A 26,657-nucleotide genomic window follows, 5' to 3' on the forward strand; every position below is an offset into this window, starting at 1 on the left:
CAGGGTGGCATCAGCTTTGGGAAGTTCTTTCTAAGAACATAAGCCTTGGCTAAGTGGAGCCAGGAGCGTGTTCAGCTCTTAAGGTCACTCAGAGATGAGGTCAAGAGGGAGAAAGGACAAACCTAAAGCCCAAGTGTAAACTAAATTTTTGGGTGGCAATTTTATTGGGCCAGGGCTAGCATAATGTATTTTATATACAGTCCAGCATGCTATTAACACAAAACAAAGGTTGGATAATTGTGTGTGCCATTTAGCTAAAGGAAACTTGATCAAGGGAAGTAGAGGAGTAAGAAGTTCTTTGCAAGTGTCAGAAGAGGAATTTTTAAGAGGTGTTAGGATAGTGGCTGGCAGGAGCCTTCTTAATGTTTGGAGAGGACCGATTGCATTATCATGTCTTAATCCTGGTTTCCTACTTGCACAGTTGGCCCCTGACAGATGATCAGATAGCAGTTTGACTACCAAAGGTTACCAAAATCATACCTATCTGCCTTCAAAATTGAATTTGAACGGAGAATACAGAATTTGCAAAATTTAATTAGAGACATTAATTTAATTCTACATAAGTCTGAGTTTTTCACTTGGATTCTTATATCGGTCTTATTTGGCATCACCCTCTTCTTTTGTCTCTGGCATGAGGCATTGGAGTGGTGTGATTAGCAGCCTAGGCTCCAGGCTCCAGCTGCCTGCAGGTTCAGATCCAGGTCCTTTCATTTCCTAGCAGCAATATACCTCAGTTTCCTCTTCTATAAAATGGGTGAACAATGGTACATGCCTGATGGGACTGTTTAAATGGATAAAAGAGATAATGTCTACAGAACACTTGGCACTGGCTCTCGCCCTTCAACCATGCTTAGCAAATATTAGCTGCTATTATTGCCTGGACCCCTGGAAGGTGGCAGTGGGGGGAAGGATGGTGTCTCTGGGTGGTATTATTATATAAGGGACCCTGGGCTTGAGAGCTACTTCCTAATTTCCTTTGGATCTCTGTTTCCTCACTCGTGAAGTGAAGGGGTCTGGTTGAGGCCCCTTCTCATTCAGAAATGATGTGGTGGAAGGAAGTTTTGTGTTAGCTACATAGCTTGTTTATCAACATTTTTCCTTTCTCTTCTTTGCGCCATGATTAATGAGAACCGAGTTTTTTTACTTCCTTAAATACAGAAAAGAGCTTTTGAGAGTTCAAAAGAAATCGGCCCAAAGACAAGTCTTAAGTAATCTAGCACTCCTGATAAGCAATGGGAGAGATTTTCAAGAAAAAGTCCCGCTTCCTTACCCTCTCTCCTGATGCATTATGGTATTTGGGTGTCTTTGTACCTTTGCAGTTCTGACCACAGTGAATGACAATGAAGTGAAAGCATGATTAGCATTTTATCAGCCCCTCCCCCTTATTTTAAGGGACTTCCTACAGGGTAGAATGGCCCCTAAGAGGTCATCAGATAGATATAGACTTAAGTCCATCAGGATAGCTTTTTAAAAGCTGAGATCTTTGGGGATGTAGTGAGGTGGAGGAGAGGGATATTCTTTTGCTTTTTGTTTTTGTTAACCTTGAGTGGATTGTGAAAACTATAAGAAGGGAGGAGGAAACTCAGAATAGATATGTTTTAGTAAAGATCAAGTCTGCTGGGATTTCTTCCCATACTGTCAGTGGGTGTATAAATTTTCATACAGCCTTCAAAATCTACTCAGTAAAGTTGACATCCCTGTTTACTCACTCCTGCCGACCCCTTGCTAGAAACCACCTGAACTTTATTTACAAGGTCTCTGCCACACACATTCTGCCTTCCTTGAAAGCACAAGTGATGTCTTGCCTGTGGGTCCCTTGTGTTCTCACAGTGGATTTTGTGGTCAGTGGCCTGGGCATGAATAACAGTTGGACAACACTGCAGAGTTGATCACTGGGTTTCACAGCTAATGAGATTTTTCATGGGAAAGCTTTTGATCTCCTTGCAGAACGTTGCTCATCTTTCCATTGGGTAAACTTTCCCATTTTACAGATGAGATTGAGCAGGTGTACGGGTATGCGTGTTTAGTGTCATATTGGACATTCCTAGTTAGTTGGTAAGAAGAGTGCCAGCTGCTCAATAAGTCATTCTGCTCCTTGTTTTGGTTGTGGTTTTGATGCTTATAAGAGCATCGATCAGTCCAGCTAATGGTCAGAACTCCTCCTTCAGAATAAGGGCTGTGGGCATAAGTACCGCATAGACTTTTTTTGTTGCCGTTGTTAATGAATCTCAACCCAGATTTCCAGTAACAATTTTATGCAAGAGTGGGCTGCTTTTGGATTAAGCATTAAGAGGAGCCTTTACAGTTTAAGAATTCAGGAGCCCACACCTTCTGGGCCAGTGTCGGGTCTCTGCCAATCTCCTAAGAGAACTAGGTTCAGGCCTGTAGCTCTCTGCCCCCTCTGAGATCACCTCCAGGGCACATCGCTTCCAGGAGACCACCAGAAGGAGGGTTCGTGTCCAAGAGGGTGGGGCGCCCACCTCGGGGGGCAGAGTGCATTCAGGGCGTTCTCTCTCGTGACCTCCAAATCAGCAAGCAGCTCTATGGGAACTCCCGTCAGCACTACTGCACATTTCATGCTGACTCCTTCTCCATCTGTTAAGGCAAACCTGAGGGCAGAGAGGGCAGCATCAGGGGACCGGCCCAAGGTAACTGCCCGCTTCCGGGGAACTGGCCCGCCCCCCGGGTTCGCGGGCATCAGGTCCCGGACCCAGAGCATGTGCAAACCCGGGAGCTCGTGTGCCCGCCGCCGGGTGCACAGGCACTCTTGCCTGGCGTCGCGTGCAGAGCCCCCCCCCCCGCCCCGCCCGTGGCCTGTGCGCCCCGGGGCTCCCGCGAGACGCCCCGCAGGACCACACAAAAGACCCCACCCCAGGTCGGGCGTGCATTTCCTGTTCGAGCGGCGGCGGCGTGCAGCCACCCATGTGCATCCCGGGCGCGCGGGCCGGCGGGCCGTGGGGCACGCCCCCACGCAGTCCCAGTCCCCGCGCGCCGGCCGCGAGGGGCCGCCCTCGGCGGGCCCGCCCCCATGTCACCGCAGGCCGGGCTCCCTTTGTGTGCGGCCCCTGCGCCGCGGCCGCGCCATTGGCCCGCCGGCCCGGGGGGCCAGCCCCTTCCTGGCTCGCTTCATGCATATGCATGAGCGCCCCGGCCCTCCCCTCGTCGGCCCCTCCCCGCCCCCTCCCGCGCGGGCGTGCGAGGCGCGCGGCGCGGCTCCCTCCTCGCGGCAGCAGGCGCCCGAGCCGAGCCCGAGCCCGAGCCCGAGCCCGAGCCCGAGCCCGAGCCCGAGCCCGAGCCAGGGCGAGCCGAGCCTGCTCCGGGCGGCGGCGGCGGCGGCGGCGGCGCCGCTCCAGCCATGTCAGCGCGCGCGAGCCTGGGCCCACCATGAGCCATGGCCATGTCCGTGAGCGCCGAGGACGACGACTATGAATCGGAGCCGGACCAGGTCGGCGGCCCGGGGTGGGGCTGAGGGAGGGATCCGCCCGCCCGCCCGCCCGCCCGCCCGCCGACCTCCCGGCCGACCGACCGACGCGCCCGGGGCGGCCGCGACGCCGCCGCCGCCGCCGCCGCCGCGATGAGGAGAAAGTTTTGCAGCCGCCGCCGGCGGGGCCGCCAGGGCCGGGCCGAGCGGGGCGCGGAGGAGCGCGGCAGGCCGGCGGCCGGCCCGGGCAGGGGGCGTGTGCGAGCGGCGGGGCGCGAGGGCGGCCGGCCGTGCGGCGGGGACAATGTGGGCCTCGCCGTCGGGCGGGCCCTGCGGGGCGCGGGCCGTGGCCCGAGAGCAAGTTGCGGGCGCGGGCGCGGGCGTCCAGGGCGCGCCTCGCCGTCCCCTCGCGCCCTCCGCGGCCCACGCGCGTGCCGGCCCCCCGGGCGCACCCGGACCTGCGGCCGCCGGCGCCTCCCTCCTTTCTCTTTGCAAAGTTGCACCGGGACCCTCGGCCTCTGGGCTGGAGGACGCCGCGGCCCGGGGCCCGTGGGCCCGACGGCCCGAGCTTTTGTCTGGGCGCCGCGCGCCCGCCGCCCGCCGCCCGCCGTGGGCAGACGGAGACAGGAAGGGCTGCGAGCCGCGGGCCGGCGCGGGGAATCCGGAACCGGCGAGTGCGCTCCGCCGCGGCGGGGCGGGAGGAAGCCGTGACCCCAGATGGCAGTGCGTGGCCTCAGTTGGATTCAGAAGAGAAAGCAACCTCTCCTGGGACCCGGGGGCAGAAATCTGTGTATAAAACAAAGCCGGGGTGTGTTTACGGCGTGAATTTACTCCGCGAAGATCCGTGTTTGGCAGCGGGGGAAGAAAGTTGGGGATTGACCGAGTATAATCTGCACAGTATTCGCAGCAGGACGCAGGCTAGGCAGACTTGTCCGAGGAATTAAGCGTCGGGTGGGTTGAGTTATCATGTGGGCACGGGACCAGGCGAATAAGGTGCTTATTTATAATCCTGGGTGCATTTCCTCGGTGGAATAAAGATGTTTTGGAATGTTCAGGCCGAGATGTAGGAACGTTTTTCTCCTCCATTAGGGGTGATTGAAGAAGCGCTGTATGTGCTGCACTTAAATTGTATGGCACATGTCATTAACTGTTTTAATCTAACAGACCAAGTTAAATTTTACTGTTTAGTTCCATTTTGTTGTTTTCCGAGTTTTGCTGGATGTCTTTCAGGTGCATGCCCCTTATGGTGTTCCTGAACCTCGCTGGTCTCCTAGATGGGATTAACCCAGAGTCAACTCAAGAGGTTTTGTCTTGGAACTTTTATCAAGTCAGTAGCACAGTGTGTGAATGGTTCTCAGTTCCTGCTTCTTGGTTCACACCAAATCTTGGCTTGAAACTTTTTCAGTTCAGTTTGATTCTACCTAATTAATCCCTGCCAGCAGTTTACCCTTCCTGCATCTGCTCATTCATAAGAAGACACTTGTACTCAACATTGACTCTTCTTTGGTGTTTCAGGATTGAGGTTCCTGTTACCTGCTTTGTTTTGTTTTGTTTTGTTTTGTTTTAAGTTGGCCACACCCTGTGGCTTAGGGTAGATACAATCTTTGACAGAGTATGAGACAAGACTTCATGTGTCTCTGGGCTAAAAAACACGTTTTCAGGTCTGCCACTCCTGTGAGAGAGTTCCATCAGGAGAAGACCTGTACTCCCTGTAGCCACATTACATTCCTCCTCCACTCAGCAGTCAGCACTGTGTGGCACTTCTGGAGCTGTCAGTCAAGTTCTTGAGGTTCACCTTAAGATGATGAGTTCCACTCAGGTGTATTGAGATGACTCCTAAGGCAGGTCAACGGGCAGCAGGTTTTTCCCATATTCCCAATAGAGACGGTGGTTGTTAGCAAAGGACCCTGCATTTGCGGAAGCTCCAGGCTATGGCTCAGGGCCCCTTGCCTCCTCCTTCCCTTCCTCACTAGTTTCCCCAGCCTCAGGATTTCTCGGGCCTGATAACAGTGGCTTCCTCTAAGGATCTCAGAAGCACTTGTGATGTCCACGGGAGAGTGAGTCTCTGGGCTCTAGACCCCACTCTTCCGTGAAGTATCCTTCATGGAGGGGTGCCAGTCTTGGAGTATGAGTATGCAGGTGTGCTTACCATCTGCTGTTAAGTGACCAGTGGAGGCCCTATTGGAAAGTAACTAATTGCCCAGTTACCCCCAGCAACTGCACCTAGCCCCTTACCACCACCCCTCATCAGAATTTTACCTGTTCTACTCTAAAATTCTGTGCATGTCTCTTGTCCCCACTTGAGGCCGGTGTCTCTTGTCCTTACCTGGGAAGCACTTCCTTAGGCCTGTCTGCCCCCTCCTTCCCACTGCAGCCTAGGTTTTCTCTGCTCCCAGTGTGGGATGGGAGCCAGTGGGTGGTGGTGGCGGCGGCGGTGGCAGCAGCAGCGGCAGCAGCAGCAGCAGCGGCGGCGGCAGCAGCAGCAGCAGCGGCGGCGGCAGCAGCAGCGGGGAGGAGACCCCTTGCATGCTCTTTGCCAGTGCTCACTCCTGGGTAGGCTGTCTCCTGTGGACTTCCATTTGCTTCTCCAGTGCAGGATGTGTCAGAAAATTGTTTAGCTGTTTTCAGTTTGAGGAGATACCCCTTAAAGAAGGGCTGTTCATGAGAATTCTTGTTGCATTTTGTTTTTCATTGTTTTTTAAACCTTGAAATGAAAATAGCTTTGTTCCTTTTTTTTTTTTTTTTCTCCCAACAAAAGTGATTGTTGAGGCATCTGGGGGGGCTCAGTGGGTTTAGCATCTGACTCTTGATATCAACTCAGGTCTTGATCTCAGGGTCATGAGTTCAGGCCCTGCCTTGGGCTTCATGCCAGCTGTGGAGCCTACTTAAAATATAATAATGAAATAAAAGTGATTATTGTCTGTTTAAAAAAAATAAAAACAATTAGAAAACAATGAAGAGGAAAGTATCTCAGGAGTTTATGCAGCTGGGGCGCCTGGGTGGCTTAGTCGTTTGGGTGTCTGCCTTCAGCCCAGGTCTTGATCTCAGGGTCCTGGGATCAAGTCCCCATCATGGGGCAGGGGATGGGGCGGAGTCTGCTTCTCCCTTTTCCTTTGTCCCTCCATCCCACTTGTGTATATGCTCTCTCTTTTTCTCAAATAAAATCTTAAAAAAAAAAAGTTTATGTACCCATAACTAATGTGTTACTCATTATAGCTTATTGAAATTTAAGACTGAGAACCATAAACCTTCCTGAAATTTTATGTAAAGGTTTGTGACTGTGTGCATTTTTCTGGGAAAAGGTCCTTAGCTTTCCTCAAGTTCTCCAAAGGTCATCCCAAACCCTGGGTTTCTGGTAGCTCTTGTGTTTTTATTCTCTTGCTCCTTACCCTTAGTATATGAACAAATCAAAGCCATCACTGGAGTCTACAGGTGTGTATTAAGGGACCCCACATTGCTGTTAAAGTCCAGCTTTTCCTGGAGTGTCCATTATGCCTAAAGATTTGGGAGTAGATGAATGTTGAGATAAATCTGTGTTATGCAGTAGAATATAACATTAGCATGACAAAATAATTCCATACTGTTTGGGGGGTGATGGCTACCCCTTGTGGGGCTAAGTATCAGTGTGCTGCTGTTGGGAGTAGCTTCTTGGGAACTGCAGCCATGTTTCACTGTTTTTCTCACTCATCTTGACAGTCGTCCGTTCTTGAAACTCTTCCCTGGTTCAGGGAAATGACACAACCTCCTGCTGCTCTGCCTGCCTTTCTGGCCGTTCCTCCACAGGTTGGTCTTTCACACTAGCCTTTGAATATTTGTAGTCTTGAATGTAGTAGTGTCTAGGACCCCCTTTTCACTCTGCCTTTTCTGCCTGGACAACCTCATGGACTTCACTAATTTGATGGTATGTGATGCTGACTCCTGATTGTGGCCGGCCGTGTTCCCTCCTGGCCACCTTCCTTGAATGTCCCATTGGCCCCTCAGATTTTGTGTGTCCACGATGGAGTCTTTGATCTCTCTCTCCTCCCTCTCCTAAGCCCCTTGTTCTTCTGTTGCTGAAACCAGAAACCTCAGAGCTTTTCAGGACTTCCCGCCTGTGTACCCCATGTTCAGGGAGCCTCTTGGGTCTGCTTCTGAAACATCTCCTGAATCATCCCCTCCTTGTCAACCCATGTGTGTGTGCCTTCATCATCTTCAACCTGGGCTACTGTAGTATACTCATCTCCTCTCCCTGCCTTTCATCTTGCTTATTACCCCCCAAAATTTTTACACACTTGCCAGAATGTGATCATGTTGCTCCTGAATGTAAAGTCCTTTACCTCCCCTTTACAGGGGACACCACTTCTGTGCCCTATGAGGCCCTGGAGGATTAGGCTCCTGCCATCTCAAAGACTCTCTTCCAGTAGCCATATCAGGCTACTGCATGTGTTACGTAGTTTCACATCTCTATCTTATTACTCTTCCTTCTGACTAGAATATCTCCTCCCTACCCCACCCCTATTCCTGGCCTGCATAGGCCTATTCTCCCTTAAGACCCTTAGTCACCACCTCCTGTGTCTGTGACCCTCTTCCCAACCTCACCTCCCAGTGAGATGAGGCATTTCTTCTGGGTCGCACGCCAGGATTCAGGCTTTAGAGCCCCTGCCCAGGCTTGTATCATGGCTTCTTGTTCCCTGGCCATATGACATTAGGCAGATGACTTGACTCTGCTCTGCTGTTTCCTCACTTCTGAATGGAGAGAATTTGTTTTAGAGATTACTGATACAAATATTGAAAAGAGTCAATAAGTGTTACTTTTAATATCATTATCATCATCACTATCACCTTGCATTTCATTTACATGGTTGTCTGTCATTCTCCCCCTGGATTGTAATGCCTTTGAGAGTATGGAACACATCTTACTCGTCTCTGTAGTCCCAGCACCTAGCATTGAATCTGACACATAGTTCTCAGCCAGAAAACACTTGGGTAGGCAGGTGGGTGAATGTGTGACTCATTAATGAATGAGTCTCCAGTGCAGATTACATGCTCTGTTGGCTATTGAAGTTGAGTATCTTTTCATGTGCTTATTCCCCATTTGTATACATGGGGTTTTGTGGTTTTGTTTTGTTTTGTTTTGGAAGGGGGGGGGGCAGAGGGAGAGGAAGAAAGAGAATCTTAAGCAGCCTCCATACCTAGCATAGAGCCTGCCATGAGGCTCAGTCTCACAACCCTCAGATGGAGACCTGAGCTGAAATCAAGAGTTGGAGGCTTGACCAACTAAGCCACTCAGGTGCCCCTGTATATATGTTTTTGAAGAAATTCCTTTTTAAATCCTTTGTCCATTTTCAAATTGGAATATTTGTCTTTTCCTTGTTTAGTTCTTAGAGTTCTTTATATATTCTAAGTACTAGTCCCTTACCAGATATATTATTTGCAATATGTTCTCCCATTCTCTGGGTTTTTCACCTGATTGTGCCCATTTTAAGCTAAAAACAGAAGTTTTTAGTTTTGAAGTCTAGTTTATCTGTTTTGTTGCCTGTGCTTTTGGTGTCATGTTCAAGAAATCATTGCCTAATTCAAGGTTATGAAGGTTTACCCTTATGTTCTAAGAGGGTAGAATTTTAGCTCTTACACTTAGGTCTTTGATCCACGTTTGAGATAATTTTTGCATACAGTGTGAGGTAAGGGTTCAACGAAATTCTTTTTTTTTTTTTTTAACTTCATTCTTTTTGCATGTCCCTGCACCATTTGTTGGAAAGACTATTCTTTCCCACTACTAAGTTGTCTTAACACACTTGTTGAAAATCACTTGGTCATTGAAAATTGTTTGGCCATAAATATTATAAGGGTGTATTTCTGGACTCTCAGTTCCATTGATCAGTATGTCCTTATGCCAGTACCACATGGTCTTGTTTATTGTAGCTTTGTTGTAAGCTTTGAGATCAGAAAGTACTAAGCCTCCAACTTGTTCTTCATTTTCAAGATCTTTGTGGCCTTTTCCAGGTCTCTGTCATTTCCACATGAATATCAGGATTGGCTTGTTGATTTCTACAGAAAACCAGCTGGGACTTTGATAGAGATTGCATTGAATTTATCGGTCAGTTTGGGGAGTATTGCCATCCTGACAATATTTTTTTTTTTCAGTCCATGAACATGGGATGTCTTTTCATTGATTTAGGTTACTGCAAGTAATTTTAATCCTAGTGTTTTAGAGATGAAGGATCAAAGAGGTTCTGGCCATGAATATTCAGGAGAAGAGTATCTGATGTATAGGAAGCACTCCATAAATATTTGTGGAATGAATGAAAGAACTGCAGTCATAGTGTTCTCTTAAAGGAAGATGCTTAGGAGTAGCTGGTGGAGAAGAGATACTGGAATACTATGGTTTCGGGGTGGGGGGGAGCGCATGTGGACTGTAGATTTCCTGAACAGGTGGAGCTGGGCTGATCTAATCAACAAGTAGCCTTGGGATTGAAAAGGCTGGTTTGTAAGTGAAAGTCAGTGGATGTCATCATTCCCTTTTGCTGAGAAGAATAGTTCGTGCTGAAATTAACAAAGACTCATTCTGGGTTACTTGAACAAATAGAGGTGAAGATAGGATAGAGTGGAATTTAGAATTGGGTTTTGAGGGGATCCCTGGGTGGCTCAGCAGTTTGGGGCCTGCCTTCAGCTCGGGGCGTGATCCTGGACACCCAGGATCGAGTTCTGCGTCGGGCTCCCTGCATGGAGCCTGCTTCTCCCTCTGCCTATGTCTCTGCCTCTCTCTCTCTCTCTGTGTGACTATCATAAATAAATAAAAATTAAAAAAAAATAAAGATTTTTTATTTATTTATTCATGAGAGACACACACAGAGAGAGAGGCAGAGACACAGGCAGAGGGAAAAGCAGGCTCCATGCACCGGGAGCCCGACGTGGAATTCGATCCCAGGTCTCCAGGATCACGCCCCGGGCCAAAGGCAGGCGCTAAACCGCTGTGCCAAAAAAAAAAAAAAAAAAAAGAATTGGGTTTTGAACCTTTAGATATCATGCAGAAGAGATTAGGACAGAAGCTTCATGCCAGAATGATAGGGCTTTGGCTTGTTTACCTTAATAGAGACCCTCCAGTGTCTTTCTCACCTGTTGATTTTTCTGGGTGATCTGTCTTAGGATCCTGCATTTCCAGTGTTGCTCAGTTGACTTCTGACAAGCCTGCTGGCGCCCACTTCCCACAAAAGCTGGCCATGAGGCTGCAGGCAGCAGCGGCTTCTCTAGCTTGACTTGGCAGCCAGCTAGAGAGGGCCTGAATCAAGGTCTTCAGAAACAGGGCTTTCTCACACCTCTTCCAGGATGTTGTCTGTCATTTGCTCTGTCATATTCCAGGATGTCTAAGCTGCCATTGGGATCCAGGAGGGAAAAGTGCTTCTCTGGGTGGGAATATGCTTTAGAAAGCACTGGAAGGTAGGCTTGTTTCATAGTTGCACATGTGCTCTGTGACATTGCCTGGATCGCCCCAGTGTTTTACTTCAGAGAGACAGTGTCCTCGTGGCCAGTAACAACAGAGGTACCCAGTGGCTATTTATACCTGACGTTCCTGAGTGGGAGGAGAGTTGTGTTTGGACTCTAGGAATTTTTTGCTGTCCTTCACCAAAGCAGCTAGTCCTTAGACTCTCCTGCTCTGGGAGTGGGGGTGCGGGTCAGAGTTTGAGCCCCTCATCTGTGGCTTGTCCTTGGAGGCTGGACTGCACTGCCCTCTCTGTACCAGACTTGAGGCTTAGAATCCTCCAGGTCGTTGCCAGTTTGAGGGATTGGAGGAGTGAGTTGCTTCTAGGACCTGTGCTCTCTCTCTACAGGGGTAAAATTGGATTCGTGAGCTGTGAAAAGAGGGAAAAGCCTTCTTGGTTTCCATTTCGCTGAAAGTGAATGTGCTTCTCTGTGCCTTTTTCCGGCACCTGTCCTGCTATGGGCACGAACCGTGGACGCACTCCAGGGGTGTGTGCTCCCGTCCCGTGGACTCCCACCCTGCTGCGCTTGCTCATCTGCTCTGGGTTATGGTGTTCAAGGCACTTTTTGGGTGTATGCTCATCCTCTGCTGGCTCTGTTATCTAGGGCAAGTCACTTAACGTCCAGTCTCTTCATCTGAGAAATGATGGCTCTCACAGGGTTATTGTTGGGAAAATAAGGTCCTATCATATATAGAATGATCACAGTTGTAGGCAGTCAGTAAATATCCACCGTCGTTGTCAGCCTCCTCATCGGCTGCTTCCACCTGGCACATTTGCTGCACTTCGGTCAGCTGCTTAGTGTTCAGGCCCGTGGCCCCTACATACCATTCTCAACTCCAAAAGCTCTGAAAACTACTTTTTTTTTAAGCTACTCATCTGGCAGCAGTATCTGACATGAATGGATGCATGTAATTTATCCCACTTCCGATGTTAAGGACTGCTAAGCTCCTCCTATGTGTGACAAGAGGTGCCCCAGATCTCACTGGGGGGCAGCATAAGGACTGGTGGGAGGGGGCTGTGAGACCTTCACTGCTGGAAGAGAGTGGCTTGCGTGGGAGCTGTCCCTTTGCCGACGCAGCTGGTGGTGTACAGACCAACCTATGGGCCTCCTTGGGAACACGGCCACTGGCCAGGCCACCCTACAGCTGAGGATGGGCCTGAGTGTGGAGTGGCTCTGTGGGAGAAGTGGGATCGGGGTAGGGTCTTGAGGACTGACAGGCCACTGGAGCCAGGTCTCCTGTCTCCCTTTCCTCTGGAATTCAGAGCTAGTTGAATGGGATAAAGGTCCAGGGTAGCAGTGCTTCCTGAGGTGAGCACTTCAGATGCTTTGCAGTTCCTTTGAGTGTTGGCAGGCTGCTAGGAAGATAAATTGAGGGAAGGATCCACCTAGGTGTCAATACCAAAGGGGGGTGGTGGTATGGAGTGTGAGATTTTCAGCTCTCTGCAGGGACCACTGCACTGCAGAAAAAATGGTTAATGGCGAGGCTTTATTCACAGGTGGGCTGTGTTTCTTCCTGGTGTGGTTCTGTGATCTCGATAACCCCTGTGATGTTGGGGGGAGGGGTCTCTGGAGGGAGGACCCTTTGCACTGTTGTGATACATAGTCACCACATTTCTGGACCCTCGAGCTGAGAAGAGGAGGGGATTTTGTTAGGGATCCAAGTGTGGGAAGCAAGTAAAAGGCTGGGACTGGACTTGAGATTAATTGGCTGCAAAGGGTCTATAAGCATTAGATGCCAATTTGATCAGATAGTTTTGGGGTAAGGAGTGTGTCTCCCTCATCAATGAACCATTTTTCAGCAAACTCCTGTTACTTGGAAAGATGCTTCAGGCAGCACACTACCACCCTGGTCCCTCCCACTGCCGGTCCCTGTACACTGGAGACCTCAGCAGACAGTGTCCTCCAGCAACTGGCCTGGGAGCTCCCCCACAGATCCTGGTTTGCAAGGGGCTCTGAGGCTGCTGGCCCAGAGAGCAGGACCTGTGGGCTGGCTGGTTTGGTTTTGTGTTTTGCACTGCCCTTGCGTTCATCGTCCTTTTCTCTGCTTTCTTCAGAGTCACAGGGAGTGAAGCATTTGGAGCCCATGTAGAGAACTCAGAAGTCAAGGCTCCTTAGGGTGAATGTCTCATTCTGCCAGGGTTTGTTTGGTTTATTGAGCACATCCTATGTGCCAGGTCATCCTGTTAGAGGATAGCGGTGACAAGATAGTCTTGATACCTGCCTTCCTGAGCTCTCTGTCTCAAAGTGAAGGCTCCTGAGAAATACTGCCCGTGGGAGGTGCCCTGCCGAACACAGGCCAGGGAGGGCTGTCAGAAGACTGGGGCCTGCAAATTGAATAGGTCTTACCCAACTGGAGTAGGAAAGGAGTTTGTGTTCCTGGCAGAGGGGACAGAGTCTTCCATGTGGCTGTGTATGGCCTCTCCAGGGAAATAGAACCTGGCTGGAGGCAGGCAGGGGCCTGTGCTGAGACGTGGTGGCCGTGGAAGGGTCTTGAACCAGGACTTGCTCTCAGAAGCAGGGTGTCCTCTGTTCACTTGCTGGGGCTGCCATGATGAAGTACCCAAAACTGGGGCGCTTAAAACAACAGAAACTTATTCTCTCACAGTTCTGAAGGCCAGAAGTCTGAAATCAAGGTGCTGACAGGATTGTCCTCTCTCTGAAGACTCTAGGGGAGGATCATGCCTTGTCTCTTCCAGCCTCTGGTGGCTACCAGCTTCCTTGGCTTAAAGACACTCCAGTCACATGGCCATCTCCTTCCTGTACCTCCACACTTACTCTCTCTGTGCCTGTGTCCAAATTTCCCCTTTCGTGAGGACACCAGTCCTATTGGATTAGGGCCCACCCTAATAACTTTAATTGGATCACCTCTGTAAAAGCCCTGTTTTTAAATAAAGTCACCGTCTGAGGTCCTTGGGTTGGGACCTGAGCAGATCAGCTCTGGACACCCCACACTGGGGGTCTGGCCAGGCCCGTGGCCCATCTCACCCGTCCTGTGTGCTCTCCTGCAGAACCGGGCGGTAGGTCGGCCCAAGGGGAAGCTGGGCCCAGCCTCTGCCGTGAAGTTGGCCGCCAACCGGACAACGGCGGGAGCTCGCCGGCGCCGGACGCGATGCCGCAAGTGCGAGGCCTGCCTGCGGACCGAGTGTGGAGAGTGCCACTTCTGCAAGGACATGAAGAAGTTCGGGGGCCCCGGGCGGATGAAGCAGAGCTGCATCATGCGACAGTGCATCGCGGTGAGTGTGGTGGGCATGAACTCTCCAGAGATGCCCTGGGGGCAGAGTAGGGGTGGCCACACTGCCTTCCTCTGGTTGCACCCTGGCCCTCTCTGAAGCCAGACCCCACCTCCCTGGCTTGTCTTTCTGCTTGTTAGTCTGTCTGGTCTCTCCCTTAAAGAGAATGTTCCAGATGCAGAATCCTTTAAGTGATGCTCTCTTGTGGAGAGAAAAGGGACTGTGACCAGTGCTGTTTCAGATTTCACATTGCAGGATGTGGGGGCATACTTACTGCACCAGGCTCCTTTTTCTTCATAGGCTGTTGGGGTTAAAGACTCCTTCCCTCCCTGGATGACTGAGTACTTTGAAGTCTCTGCCATTAAAGATGTCAGCCTGTCCTGTCTGTGACCCCATTGCCAGCATTTACGGTCCAGTTCATGATGGTTCTAGGCCCTCCCTTCCTTCCTATCCTGCTTTCAAAGTCAGAGGTCCTGGTGGAAGGTCAGTGCCCCTCCTGAGGGGGCTGCCCCAGATGAAGAGGATTGATTTATGGTGCTTCGGAGCTAGGCTGCTAGAGAGCTCGGCCAGCCCCTTGGCTATCTCACTGCCCCAGCCCCACTCCAAGACAGGGCCAGTGCACACAGGCTCTGGCAACTGGGCACAGCCCCAGGTTCAGTCCGTGTGTCTGTCCAACACACACATTGCCTTTCCGCAGGGTGCTGCTCCCAGGCCCCGAGGTCCTCCCTGTGGGAACAGTGATCTCTGCTCCTGTGGGAAAGCAGGCTGGGCAGGAGGGACAGGATTCCTGGGTGAGCTCCTCCGAAGGCTCAGCCTGGCATGGGGCACATCCTTCTCTTTGGGTGCTTTTCCTCCTCTGAGCCCAGGGTCACTTTCCCCTTCTTCCTCTGCACGTACTATGTGAGTTTTTGTTTTAGTTTAGTGGTTTTTGGTTTTTGATTTTTTTATTATGGTCAAAAACACAACAGAATTTTAACCATTTTCAAATGTCCAGTGCAGAGTGCAGTCATATTACATATACCCCCATTGTTGTGCAAGCTGATCTCTGGAGCCTTTTCATCTTGCCAAATGGAAACCCTATCTCCATCGAACAACCCCATTTTCTCTCCCTCAGCCCCTGGCAACCACCTTTCTACTTTCTGAGGTGGCTGCTTTAGATACCTCATAGAAGTGGTGTTTCTCCTGCGACTGGCTTATTTCACTGAGCATAACCTTCTCAAGGTTCATCTGTATTGTAGCAGGGATCAGGATTTCCTTTTTTTTTTTTTTTTTTTTTTTTTTTAATTAGTAAACTCTGTGCCCAACGTGGGGCTTAAATTCATGATCCCAAGATAAGGAGTTGCATACTCTACCAACTGACCCAGCCAGGATTTCCTTCTTTTGAAGACTGATAAGGGGCACCTGGGTGGCTCAGTGGGTTAAGCGTCTGTTTTCAGCTCAGGTCATGATCTCAGGGTCTTGGGATGGAACCGTGCATTGGGGGCAGGCTCAGCAGGTGGCCTGTTTCTCCATCTGCCCTTCACCTTGCTCCAGTCTTTCTCAAATAAATAAAATCTTTTTTTTTTTTTTAAGATTTTATTTATTTATTCATGAGAGACACAGAGAGAGGCAGAGACACAGGCAGAGACAGAAGCAGGCTCCATGCAGGGAGCCCAATGTGGGACTTGATCCCAGGATCACAACCCTCACTAGCTGAAGGCAGATGCTCAACCATTGAGCCACCCAGGCATCCCTCAAATAAATAAAATCTTAAAAAAAAAATGAATGAATGATATTCCACCATTTGCATATGGTACATTTTCTTTACCTGTTCCTCTTTTGATGGACATTAGTTGCTTCCACCTCTTGGCTTTATGAATAATGATGCTGTGAACATGGGGCGGGGGGTGGTGGTGATGCCCAGCATCTCTTTGAGATCCTGTTTTGAATTATTTTGGATATATACCCAGAAGTAGAATTGCTGGATCATATGGTACCTCTACCTTTTAAAAGATTTTATTTATTTGTTTGAGAGGGATAGAGATCATATGTGTATATGCGCACATGAGTATGGGAAGAGGAGAGAATCTCAAGCAGGCTCTGTGGCAAACGTGGAACCCATCGTCTAGGGGCTTGACCTTATGACTCTGAGATCATGACCTGAGCTGAAATCAAGAGTCGGGTGCTTACCTAACCCTAACCCAACTGAGCCACCCTGGTGCCCCAGTAGCTCTATTTTTAATTGTTTTGGGGATCACCATACTGTTTTCCATAGAGGTTGCTCCACCTTAAATTCCCACCAGCAGTACACAAGGGTTCCATTTTCTCTACATCCTGCCAATACTTGTGATTTACTGTTTTTTTTTTTTTTTGATGCTGGTTACCCGAATGGATGTGAGGTGTTACTTTGATGTGGTTTTCATCTGCACTTGCCTGATGATTGCTGATGGTGAGCATCATTCAAATGTTTGCTGGCCATGGCTTCTTTGGAGCAATATCTGTTTAAGTCCTTTGTCCATTTTTAATTTGGGTTGTTTTTGTTTTTGTTGAGTTGGAGTTCTTCATGTGTTCCACATATTAGCCCCTCATCACATACACAGTTTCTAAATATTTGCTTCCATTCCATAGGTTGTCTTTTCACTCTGTGGATTGCTTCCTCTGCTGTACAGTTTTTGTTTCATTGCTTGTGTTTTTGTTACTTGTATCCAGGTCATTTCAGTGAGTTTCAGGAAATGTGGGAGTCCTCTTGAAATGTTGTCTCTAAACATGCCTATATATATATATATATCCCCTGCCCCCTGGAGTGAGGGTCCACGTGACCCACTGCATTCTGTCAGGATTTGAGAGGTTGTCTATAGGGACTGTTGGTCTTGAGAACAGTGTCACCTAAAAGCTGGCACAGGGCCGTGACCCAGCGCTGTCTCTTGCTCTTCAGCCTTGCTCTGCCCCTGCCCATGTTCTAGGCCCAGCTGTGGGACCCGTCTCTGCTGTCACCTGTGCTTTGCAGCTCTGGTGCCTAGTTCAATGTCTGCCACAGTGTGACTGTTGATTGAAGGAAACCTCACTTTTGCATGTCTTTCTCCAACCTGATGGGGCTTCTGGAACTTATAGTCAGTGTAGACTTGGCCTGACCCTCAGCATCCTTCTTAACTCTTCTAACCTTTCCACTTTGTTGTGGCTCTTCCTGCCATGGTTTACCCACCTCTGGCACATGCAAGCCACCTCTCTTCCCTTTCCAGGCCCTTCTGTCTTGATGTCCCACAATCGATCTCTCCCCATGATCAGCCTTCCCTTTGCTCCTCTTTGAAAAGCTTCATCCCTCACACTGTCTAGCTCTGTCTCCCTGCTGGCTTGGGCCTGGGTTCCCCTCCTGAGTCTACGCAGTGGCTTTGCCTGTGGTTCTGCCTGACGATTTCAGAGTCTGTCCCCTACCCTGGCCCACTCCATCATAGATCATCTTCTGGCCAGCAGGTGCTCCCCACCCAGTACCCCCAGCTCTGGGCTTCCTGTGCTCCTCTGCCCCAGGTGCTCCCCGTTGCTGAATTCCTCTGGCTCTTGCTTCTGTGTCCCTTTCCACTTGGGTTGGAGATCCTTTTTCCTATTCCTACTCCCTACTTCTCTCTGCCTATAGAAGCCCAAATACCCTCTCCTGGGAGTCCTCCAGAAATCAGCCACTTGCTGTTTCCCATTGCACTTGGCACATGACTTTCCCATGTCTTCCTAGGATGTCAGCATGTTCTGCCTCCGAAACAGCTCGAGGGAGCAGCTGCCTTCCTCGTTACGGTTGCCCCCCTTTGGTTGCTTGCTTCAGGCTTTAGCCGATGTTTATTAAGTATTTGTTGAACAAATGATGGCTCTTTTGCCTTGAGTATTCTATTTATTTGAATTCAAATATTTGAGCCACTTTATAGACTTTTCACTTATTAGTGGAGCATATATCTTATTTGAAGCTCTTCTAATTCAGTGTAAAAAAAAAAAAAAGTATGTTTCTCTGGATTCCAGGTACTGAGGTGTGCATAAGGGGAAGAGTGAGTGTCCACAAGGTGTTTATAGTCTAATTCATCAGTTCTCAAACGTGGTCCTGAGAACTCCTGAAAATTATGAGTACCTGGAAGAGCTTTGTTTATATGGGTTATTTATTTTTATTACTTGTATTCAAAATTAAAATGGGGAAGTTTAAAAAATACTTTGAATTCATTTGAAAAAATAAACCCACTACACGTTAACAAAAATAACATTTTTATGAGAAATAACTACATCTTCCAAAATAAAAATGATTAGGAAGAATGCATTGTTTTATATTTTTGTGAATCTCTTCTTTTATGTGGGTTCATTAGACAAGACCTGCGTTTTCATTTATGTGTGTGTCTGCATTCTGTCGCAATACCTTGTTTTGGAAGAACTATGTGAGGAAACTGGCTTCACACAGATCTGTAGTTGGAAAAGGGAGAGAGGATTTTCATAGTCTTTTCAGGTAGTGGTGGATATCTCTGATACTCTGCTGGTACTCAACAGGTGACAGTTTCTTAAAGGTTAGTTGCAATGTGGAATCTGAAACTGTATCAATGAACTTTTCATAGTGTTACATTAAAATTCATTAGTCTTTCTTGCCCCTGGAAAAGTTTATTTGCTCATGCATGATGTTACAACATCATGCATTGGTTATTTGAAAAATACTGGCTCACTGAGTTATACAGATTTTCCAAATATGGGCACACAGTGTTATACAATGTAAAAAAATAAGGGGGGGGGGAGTAATAACCACATTTGTTAACACTACTACCACCAGTCTCCTGAGAGCTAAGTCTTTAAGGAAGCTGTCCAGTTCATGGTGACTAATATAAGTTTTCCAAAATTCTAATTTCTATTTTAAATTTTGAATTTTATCATTTATAACAAATGCTTTACATTCGTTTTTCTGGAAGTGACTGGCTCATTTCATTTTGGTCTTTGAGAAATCTACCAATACTCTTTTTATTTTCTTTTTAATCAGTTATTCTGTCAAGTAGAATGATGTTCTATGGAGAAAATAACCAAGTCAGATCACAGCTTAGTCACGAGTGCCTTTCCTTTAGATAACCATCGTCCTTTGGTATGCAGCAATAGTGCTTTATGTGTACTTCCTATTTTGTCATACAGAACGTTCAAAGGATACGTACTAAAATAAAAAAAATTTTTAAATTAAAAGGTTATATACTCTTGGGCCAAAGTTTTAATAAAATTAGTTTTTTTCTGCTTTGCCAAAGACCTTTCTTGGTGCAACCTGGTGATCTTTGTCACAAATGTGTGGCAGTGACAAACTCTGTGCTGCCCTGACCAGTGCCAGCAGTTGTACTCACCAGAGCAAATGTCAACATAGTTGGAAAAGGCAGATAACATCTTAGTGTTCCTCTGACTGTGCTTTTGACCCCGCAGACCTCCCTGTAAAGGTGGTGGGGCCTGTGCTGTGATAGCGCTGGTGACGCGCAGCCTTGTTTCCCCACCCCCACCCCCACCCCATGGGTCTTTCCTCCTGTGTGATGCTGCCTGTGGCCTCCATGGTTCCAGGGCATTGCCAGGCATTGCTCACTCCTGGGCCTCCTGGCTGTATTTTTCTCCATATCCCCTGTCACAACATACACCGTTGTTCATTTGTCTGCCTCCTTCCACTAAACTGTAAGCTCAGGATGGCAGAGACTTTTTTTTTTTTTTTTAAGATTTTATTTATTCATGAGAAACACACACAGAGAAAGGCAGAGATACAGGCCGAGGGAGAAGCAGACTCCATGCAGGGAGCCTGACGTGGGACTTGATCCTAGGTCTCTAGGTCTCTAGGATCACACCCTGGGCTGAAGCCAGTGCTAAACCGCTGAGCTACCCGGGCTGCCTGACTTTTTTTTTTTTTTTTTTTTTTTTTTTTAGATTTTATTTATTCATGAGAGACACACAGAGAGAGAGGCAGAGACATAGGCAGAGGGAGAAGCAGGCTCCCTGTGGGGAGCTTCATGTAGGACTCGATCCCAGGACCCCAGGATCATGACCTGAGCTAAAGGCAGATGCTCAACCACTGAGCCACCCAGGTGCCCCAGAATGGTAGAGACTTCTTTGTCTCGTTCGGTGCTGTTCCCAGCACTTAGTATCTGGCATGGAGGTAGTAGCCAGATCAGTATTTGAATGAACGAGTAGATGAACGATGGGCGGGGCTTGGGCTGGCTGGCTGCTGACTCCTGGCCTGTGACCTGCTCCCCACGGGGCCTGCCTCCTGCTGACTTGGCTGTGCTCTGTCCGGCTCTTCAGCCAGTGCTGCCCCATACCGCCGTGTGCCTGGTGTGTGGCGAGGCAGGGAAGGAAGACACAGTGGAAGAGGAAGAAGGAAAGTTTAACCTCATGCTCATGGAGTGCTCCATCTGCAATGAAATCATCCACCCTGGATGCCTTAAGGTGAGCAGTCCCGGGGGGGCTCTGGCCATGTTGCTCAGCTCCCCCCTGAGGGCCTCTGGTGGTGCTGATGTCAGGGGGCTGTGAACTCCCTTCCCCAGAGGACCTCTGAGTCTGTAGGGTGCTGAGGACAAGAAGGGTCTGGAGCAGCTCAGCCCTCCACTACCCATGTCTTGAAGGGAAAGAACACGTACCCACCAACTTCCCAGCCCCTCAGCCACAGACTGGAGGGAGAGACCGGATGGTTGTGTTGCTTGCTGGCATCCTGGGTTGGGGCTTCTGGGAGAACAAGGCCTGGCCAGAGGAGGACAGGTCCTGTAACAACAGGTGGTTGCGTTAGTGTTGCCGGCTGCCAAGAACCTGCTCCCTTGGTGTGCCCAGGGCAGGGCTGGCTTCTTGTGTGGACTGCTGTGCTGTTCCTGCCTGTCTTAGGCAACAGGTTCTACCTCTGAAAGGAAGAGGCTGCTGTCCCCACCCCAGAGCCCAGAGAGTGTCCTCATACCTGGCACCTCCCCATCAGCGCAGGTGTCAGCCTGTGTGTATCTGTGTTTAAGCAAGATCAAAGTTGGCCTGCCCCAGATGTTACCTCCACCCTGAAATGACTCTATTCCTCGGTGGCAGTAGTGGGGGGTTTGTCCTGAGGCTCATCGTCCTGTACACACCTCCCACTCTGAAGGGAGCACTGTGATTTTTTTCCTCTGCCTTTGGAAGTCAAACCTTCATGTTTTAGTTGCCTGGTTATTTCGTCTCCTGGATCAGAAGCTTTGTGAGGGCAGGGACAGCCCCTCGGAATTGCTCCCACTTAGCACCCAGTATGGTGCTACTAATGATTGAACAAAGGATGGGGTCCTTTCTGCCCTGAGCCAGCTGCTTTACCCAGGTTATCTCACTGAATTGTTGCAGAATGATGGTGAGACAGGTATGTTGCACTTCACGATCTAGGGCACTGGCCCATGGAGATGGGGTGATTTGCCTGTGATCCCTGTGCAAAGGTGGATTTGGGACAAAGTTAGGATGTGACCCCTGGCCAGAATCCACAGCCCATCCATCTTGACCATCTCTGTTTCCTCTTGGTCAACAATGGGACAAATGACATTTGGGAGGGGGTGTTGATGTTTCTGGCAGATGTGGCATCCTCTGCCCCCTCCCCACTTGCTGACTGGCGTGTGTCCTTTGCAGATTAAGGAGTCAGAGGGCGTGGTCAACGATGAGCTTCCAAACTGCTGGGAGTGTCCGAAGTGTAACCACGCCGGCAAGACCGGGAAAGTGAGTGCCGGGCTCCAAGTCCCAGGGGTCAGCCTGGGAGGGGTGGACCTTGGCCTTGCCAGATGCAGCCTGTCCCTGCCCTGTTGAACGGTGGGGTGTTGCGGGTTCCCGGAGTGGGGCACGTTCAAAGATATACAGTTTGTTTGTTCCTTCTCTCTTTTTGGCCTACAAGCAAAAGCGTGGCCCTGGCTTTAAGTATGCCTCCAACCTGCCCGGCTCCCTGCTCAAGGAACAGAAGATGAACCGGGACAATAAGGAAGGACAGGAGCCCGCCAAGCGGCGGAGTGAGTGTGAGGAGGCGCCTCGGCGCAGGTCCGACGAGCACCCCAAGAAGGTGCCCCCGGATGGCATCCTGCGCCGAAAGTCGGACGATGTGCACTTGAGGAGGAAGCGGAAATACGAGAAGCCCCAAGAGCTGAGCGGGCGCAAGCGAGTACGGACTTGGGGGAGCGGGCAGTGTGGGTGGCCTTGGCTGGTCCTGGGGGCGGGAGCACGGGCAGAGGCGGGCACGGGCAGTGAGGACCACTCAGGGTCCTGGCCACTGGCTGCCCTGGGCAGGTCACATAAGTCCTGAGAGCCCAGCCCAAGAGAGCCCAGCGAGTCACTCCTCTTCCCACTCCTTTAGGCCTCGACGCTTCAAACGTCCCCCGGTTCCTCCTCTCACCTCTCGCCGAGGCCCCCTCTAGGCAGCAGCCTCAGTCCCTGGTGGAGATCCAGTCTCACTTACTTCCAGCAGCAGGTGCTCCCACGTTGCCCCGCCCTTCTGAGGCCCTGGGGACTCCCGAGTCCCGGGCTGCCCCCACCTTCCCACCCCTCCCCGGCCCTCCGGCCCGTTGCCGCAGCCATTCCAAGGCATCTGTGCGCTGCAGCTCCCCAGGCCCCAGGCCCAGATCACCGGCTCGTGGTTCTGGCGTGGAGCCTGGGAAGCTGAAGCTGCCACGGGGAAGGCCTGCGGATCTGGGAACCTCGGAGGATCCTGGCCGCTCCGCTCCGCCCACCGGCCCTTCCCGCTTCTGCCACGAGGTGGCGCCTGGTGGTCTCCGCTGGGAACCCGCAGGCCCTGCTTCCAGGACTGGCTCCCAGAGCCCAGTCGGACCCCAGTGGGCAAATTCTCATCTCAGGGTCTGCCCCAGGGTGGGAGGTCAGTTGGGTGGGAACAGTTCGACCACACTCTTTTCCTTCCAACTTCTCTCTTAAAAGCCGCAGTCAGAGCCCACCGTCTTCTAGTACAGGGGAGATGGGATTCATGGGAAAGGTGATCCTCCATCCCCTACTCTAGAGACTGTGGATTCGTGGTGGGGTTGAGGATAGAGGGGACCAAATCCTGTGAACCCTGGGAACAAGCTCTGCATGCTTTTTTTCCTGTGACAGCTAAAACCTGGCAAAGAAGATAAGCTTTTCAGGAAAAAGGTACCGTCTTCCATTCTCCTGTCTGCCCCTCCCCCCATGCCTGTTCCTGGGTTCCAGGGTGGAGGGGCATGGGTGGGTGCAGCCCTGAGCCTAGGGGCTTAGCTGCCCTCACTCCCCCTCCTCCCTCAGCGGCGGTCCTGGAAGAACGCCGAGGACCGGATGGCTCTGGCCAATAAGCCTCTCCGGCGCTTCAAGCAGGAGCCGGAGGATGACCTGCCCGAGGCACCCCCCAAGGCCCGGGAGAGCGACCACTCACGCTCCAGCTCCCCCACAGCTGGACCCAGCACAGAGGGGGCAGAGGGCCCTGAGGAGAAGAAAAAGGTAAAGATACGTAGGAAAAGGCGGCTTCCCACCAAGGAGCTGAGCAAGGAGCTGAGCAAGGAGCTGAACCAAGAGATCCAGAAGACGGAGAACAGCCTGGCCAACGAGAACCACCAGCCCATCAAGTCAGAGCCCGAGAGTGAGAGCGAAGAGCCCAAGCGGCCCCTGGGCCTCTGCGAGCGCCCCCACCGCTTCAGCAAGGGGCTCACTGGCACCCCCCGGGAGCTGCGACACCAGCTGGGGCCCGGCTTGCGCAGCCCACCCCGTGTCATCTCCCGGCCCCCTCCCTCCGTGTCCCCACCCAAGTGCATCCAGATGGAGCGACACGTGATTCGGCCACCCCCCATCAGCCCCCCGCCTGACTCGCTGCCCCTGGATGATGGGGCGGCCCACGTCATGCACAGGGAGGTGTGGATGGCCGTCTTCAGCTACCTCAGCCACCAAGACTTGTGTGTCTGCATGCGGGTCTGCAGGACCTGGAACCGCTGGTGAGGGGCACTGGCTCAGCTTGGATGGGGGAGGCAGCGAGGGACTGGCCTGGTGTCGGGCTCCAGGCTAAGGCTTAGATTAGACCAGGAATGGCACGTGTGTGGTATGTGTCCCCACTTCAGTCACTCATGATGACCTTTCTTTCCTTTGAAGCTCAGTCCCGCTTAACACTTCTTCTCATAGAGTTCCAGGTGGCTACAGCAATCTGGTCACACTGGTCTTGTCAGAAGAAATGAACCCTGTTTGATGGCCTGATTCGGCCCTTGGAAGATGAGCTCTAAGGACCAGGTGGATTCCTTGTCCTTACAGAGGTGGCCAGGTTTTAAAAGCAAGGGTTCTGGTTACTGAGCTTACCTTCAGCTGTGATATTTCCTAGCTTTCTGGCTTCTGCCAGGTTATTGCATCTATAAAAGGGCAAGACATGATGTCTGCCTGGGACGTCGTTGTGAGAAGTGGCGTGTAGGGGGTGTAGTAAAGCCCCCGTAAATACTTAATGGAGAGCAGGTACTGGAATCTTCCGTGGGCGCCTGCAGCAGAGCAAAGGTGCCCAGGTGTGGGCAGGATAAGAGTTGAGCGGAGAAGGATCAAGGGTGGAGTCGGGGAGGAGTTGCCACAGCCATGCAGGGGGCTCCCTGCATGAGCCCGTCTGACGACGCCCCTTGTGTTGGGCCTGGCCCGCAGGTGCTGCGATAAGCGGTTATGGACCTGCATCGATCTGAACCACTGCAAGTCCATCACACCCTTGATGCTGAGCGGCATCATCCGGCGGCAGCCAGTCTCCCTGGACCTCAGCTGGACCAATATCTCCAAGAAACAGCTGAGCTGGCTCATCAACCGGTTGCCTGGTGAGCACTAGGCCAGGGACCCCGGAGGTGCAGTGGTGGGAGCCAGGAAGCATCTCCTGACCTGTCACCCTCCCCCGTCCCCCAGGGCTTCGAGACTTGGTGCTGTCGGGCTGCTCGTGGATTGCGGTCTCAGCTCTCTGTAGCTCTAGCTGTCCGTTACTCCGGACCCTGGATGTCCAGTGGGTAGAAGGACTAAAGGACGCCCAGATGCGGGATCTCCTGTCCCCACCCACAGATAACAGGCCAGGTGAGTGGCCAGGCCCAGGGCGTGCCCCAGGGGGGTCAACATGGAGCTGTGTGACCGGGCCATGCCATTGGACCTGGTTTTCACCACAGGGCCTATCTGGTGCATGTGTTCGCGAGCCTTCTCTGGTCTTAGCCCTTTTCCAGAGGATGTGGAGACTATCTCAGGTGATGTGTTCTTGGTCACCTTCAGGCTTAGAAGGGATGCATGAAAGCAGAGGCTTCTTTGCATACCCAGCAGTCTTCTGTGGGGTCTTTGCATGTGCCTGATGCTTCTCTGTTCATTTGTCCTTCATTGGCTTCAAGCCTCCATAAACATGGAGAGCAGGCAGTTGTAGCTGGGCATGGGCTCACAAGAGGGAGCCTTCCTGGGCAGCCCTGGTGGCGCAGCGGTTTAGTGCCACCTGCAGCCCAGGGTGTGATCCTGGAGACCTGGGATCGAGTCCCACATCAGGCTCCTTGCATGGAGCCTGCTTCTCCCTCTGCCTGTGTCTCTCTCTCTCTCTCTCTCTCTCTCTGTGTGTGTGTTTCTCATGAATAAATAAATAAATCTTTAAAAAAAAAAAAAAGAGGGAGCCTTCCTTCCGATGGTTGTGGGGGTCCTTGCTCACTGCCTGTAGCTTACATGGTGATCCAGAGGTGCTGTGCTGTCTCTCTGTTCCAACTGGCTGAGTACTGCTGGATAGAATGTTGGCTGTGTTTCTAAATGTTCAGATTTTTCCAGACAGAAGTGTGAGATTTGATGTGAAATCTTTGGATGTTTAAATGTATGAACTAATTGGGGGGAAACACTCAGTGGTCAAATGAAACTCATGTGTGATATGTGTAGCTGGTGAGTGTGACCAGATCTCTCCGGTCAGGCCAACATGCCACCTCTCTTCTTCCTGTCCCCTTAGGTCAGATGGACAATCGGAGCAAGCTCCGGAACATTGTGGAGCTTCGTCTAGCAGGCCTGGACATCACGGACGCCTCCCTGCGGCTCATCATACGCCACATGCCCCTGCTCTCCAAGCTCCACCTTAGTTACTGTAATCATGTTACTGACCAGTCCATCAACCTGCTCACCGCTGTGGGCACCACCACCCGAGACTCCTTAACCGAAATCAACCTATCAGGTCAGTCAGGGGCACCCACCCGGGGTGTACCCAGCAGAGTCTGCCAGGACCTCAGGGGACATTTGTGGGAAAATGATCTGTGTGCCTGCTATTGGGGCAGGTGTGCACCCATAAACAAGACAGACACCTGGCCTAGGCTAAAGGAGAAACAGTAAACACAGCAGTTGCTGGATCGGTAAGAATAGCTGTCCCCAAATGGTGTTGGTAGCAGCAAGAGCACAGAGCCATGGTTCCTGACCCAAAACCCAGGCTTGAGGAACTTCTCCCAGGTGGTGCAGACATGCTGGCTGGTACAGAGGAGAGGGGAGCAGGGTAGCGGGCAGTGAGGCCAGGCAGGCTGGCACTGATGAGATAGCTTGGTTTCTTCTGCTGGTGTGCACCCTGATATCGGGGTCTGGTGGAGGAGAGAAAAGCCTCCAGCTGGTGCCACTGAGGGTCTGCGCCTGCAGGATCCTCACTC

At 51.0% G+C, this 26,657-nt stretch overlaps 1 protein-coding gene across 18 annotated transcripts in view; it reads left to right on the plus strand.

The window, feature by feature from the left end:
• The window catches only part of KDM2B (lysine demethylase 2B), a 129,760-nt gene that overhangs the window by 96,303 nt on the left and 6,800 nt on the right, over positions 1 to 26,657 (plus strand). For 12 of the 18 annotated variants that reach the window (XM_038574980.1, XM_038574982.1, XM_038574984.1 and 9 more), the window contains 10 exons: positions 13,891 to 14,115; positions 20,368 to 20,511; positions 21,688 to 21,774; positions 21,938 to 22,207; positions 22,400 to 22,513; positions 23,146 to 23,184; positions 23,314 to 23,993; positions 24,676 to 24,839; positions 24,925 to 25,086; positions 25,979 to 26,197. In XM_038574980.1, coding sequence (XP_038430908.1) covers positions 13,891 to 14,115; positions 20,368 to 20,511; positions 21,688 to 21,774; positions 21,938 to 22,207; positions 22,400 to 22,513; positions 23,146 to 23,184; positions 23,314 to 23,993; positions 24,676 to 24,839; positions 24,925 to 25,086; positions 25,979 to 26,197 — 2,104 coding nt within the window. Of the gene's footprint in view, positions 1 to 13,890; positions 14,116 to 20,367; positions 20,512 to 21,687; positions 21,775 to 21,937; positions 22,208 to 22,399; positions 22,514 to 23,145; positions 23,185 to 23,313; positions 23,994 to 24,675; positions 24,840 to 24,924; positions 25,087 to 25,175; positions 25,441 to 25,978; positions 26,198 to 26,657 lie in introns of those variants that run through there. The other 6 variants (XM_038574981.1, XM_038574983.1, XM_038574985.1 and 3 more) reach the window with 4 other exon arrangements.

Source organism: Canis lupus, chromosome 26 (assembly GCF_011100685.1).
Source record: "Canis lupus familiaris isolate Mischka breed German Shepherd chromosome 26, alternate assembly UU_Cfam_GSD_1.0, whole genome shotgun sequence".
In the NCBI taxonomy this organism is placed as follows: domain Eukaryota; kingdom Metazoa; phylum Chordata; class Mammalia; order Carnivora; family Canidae; genus Canis; species Canis lupus.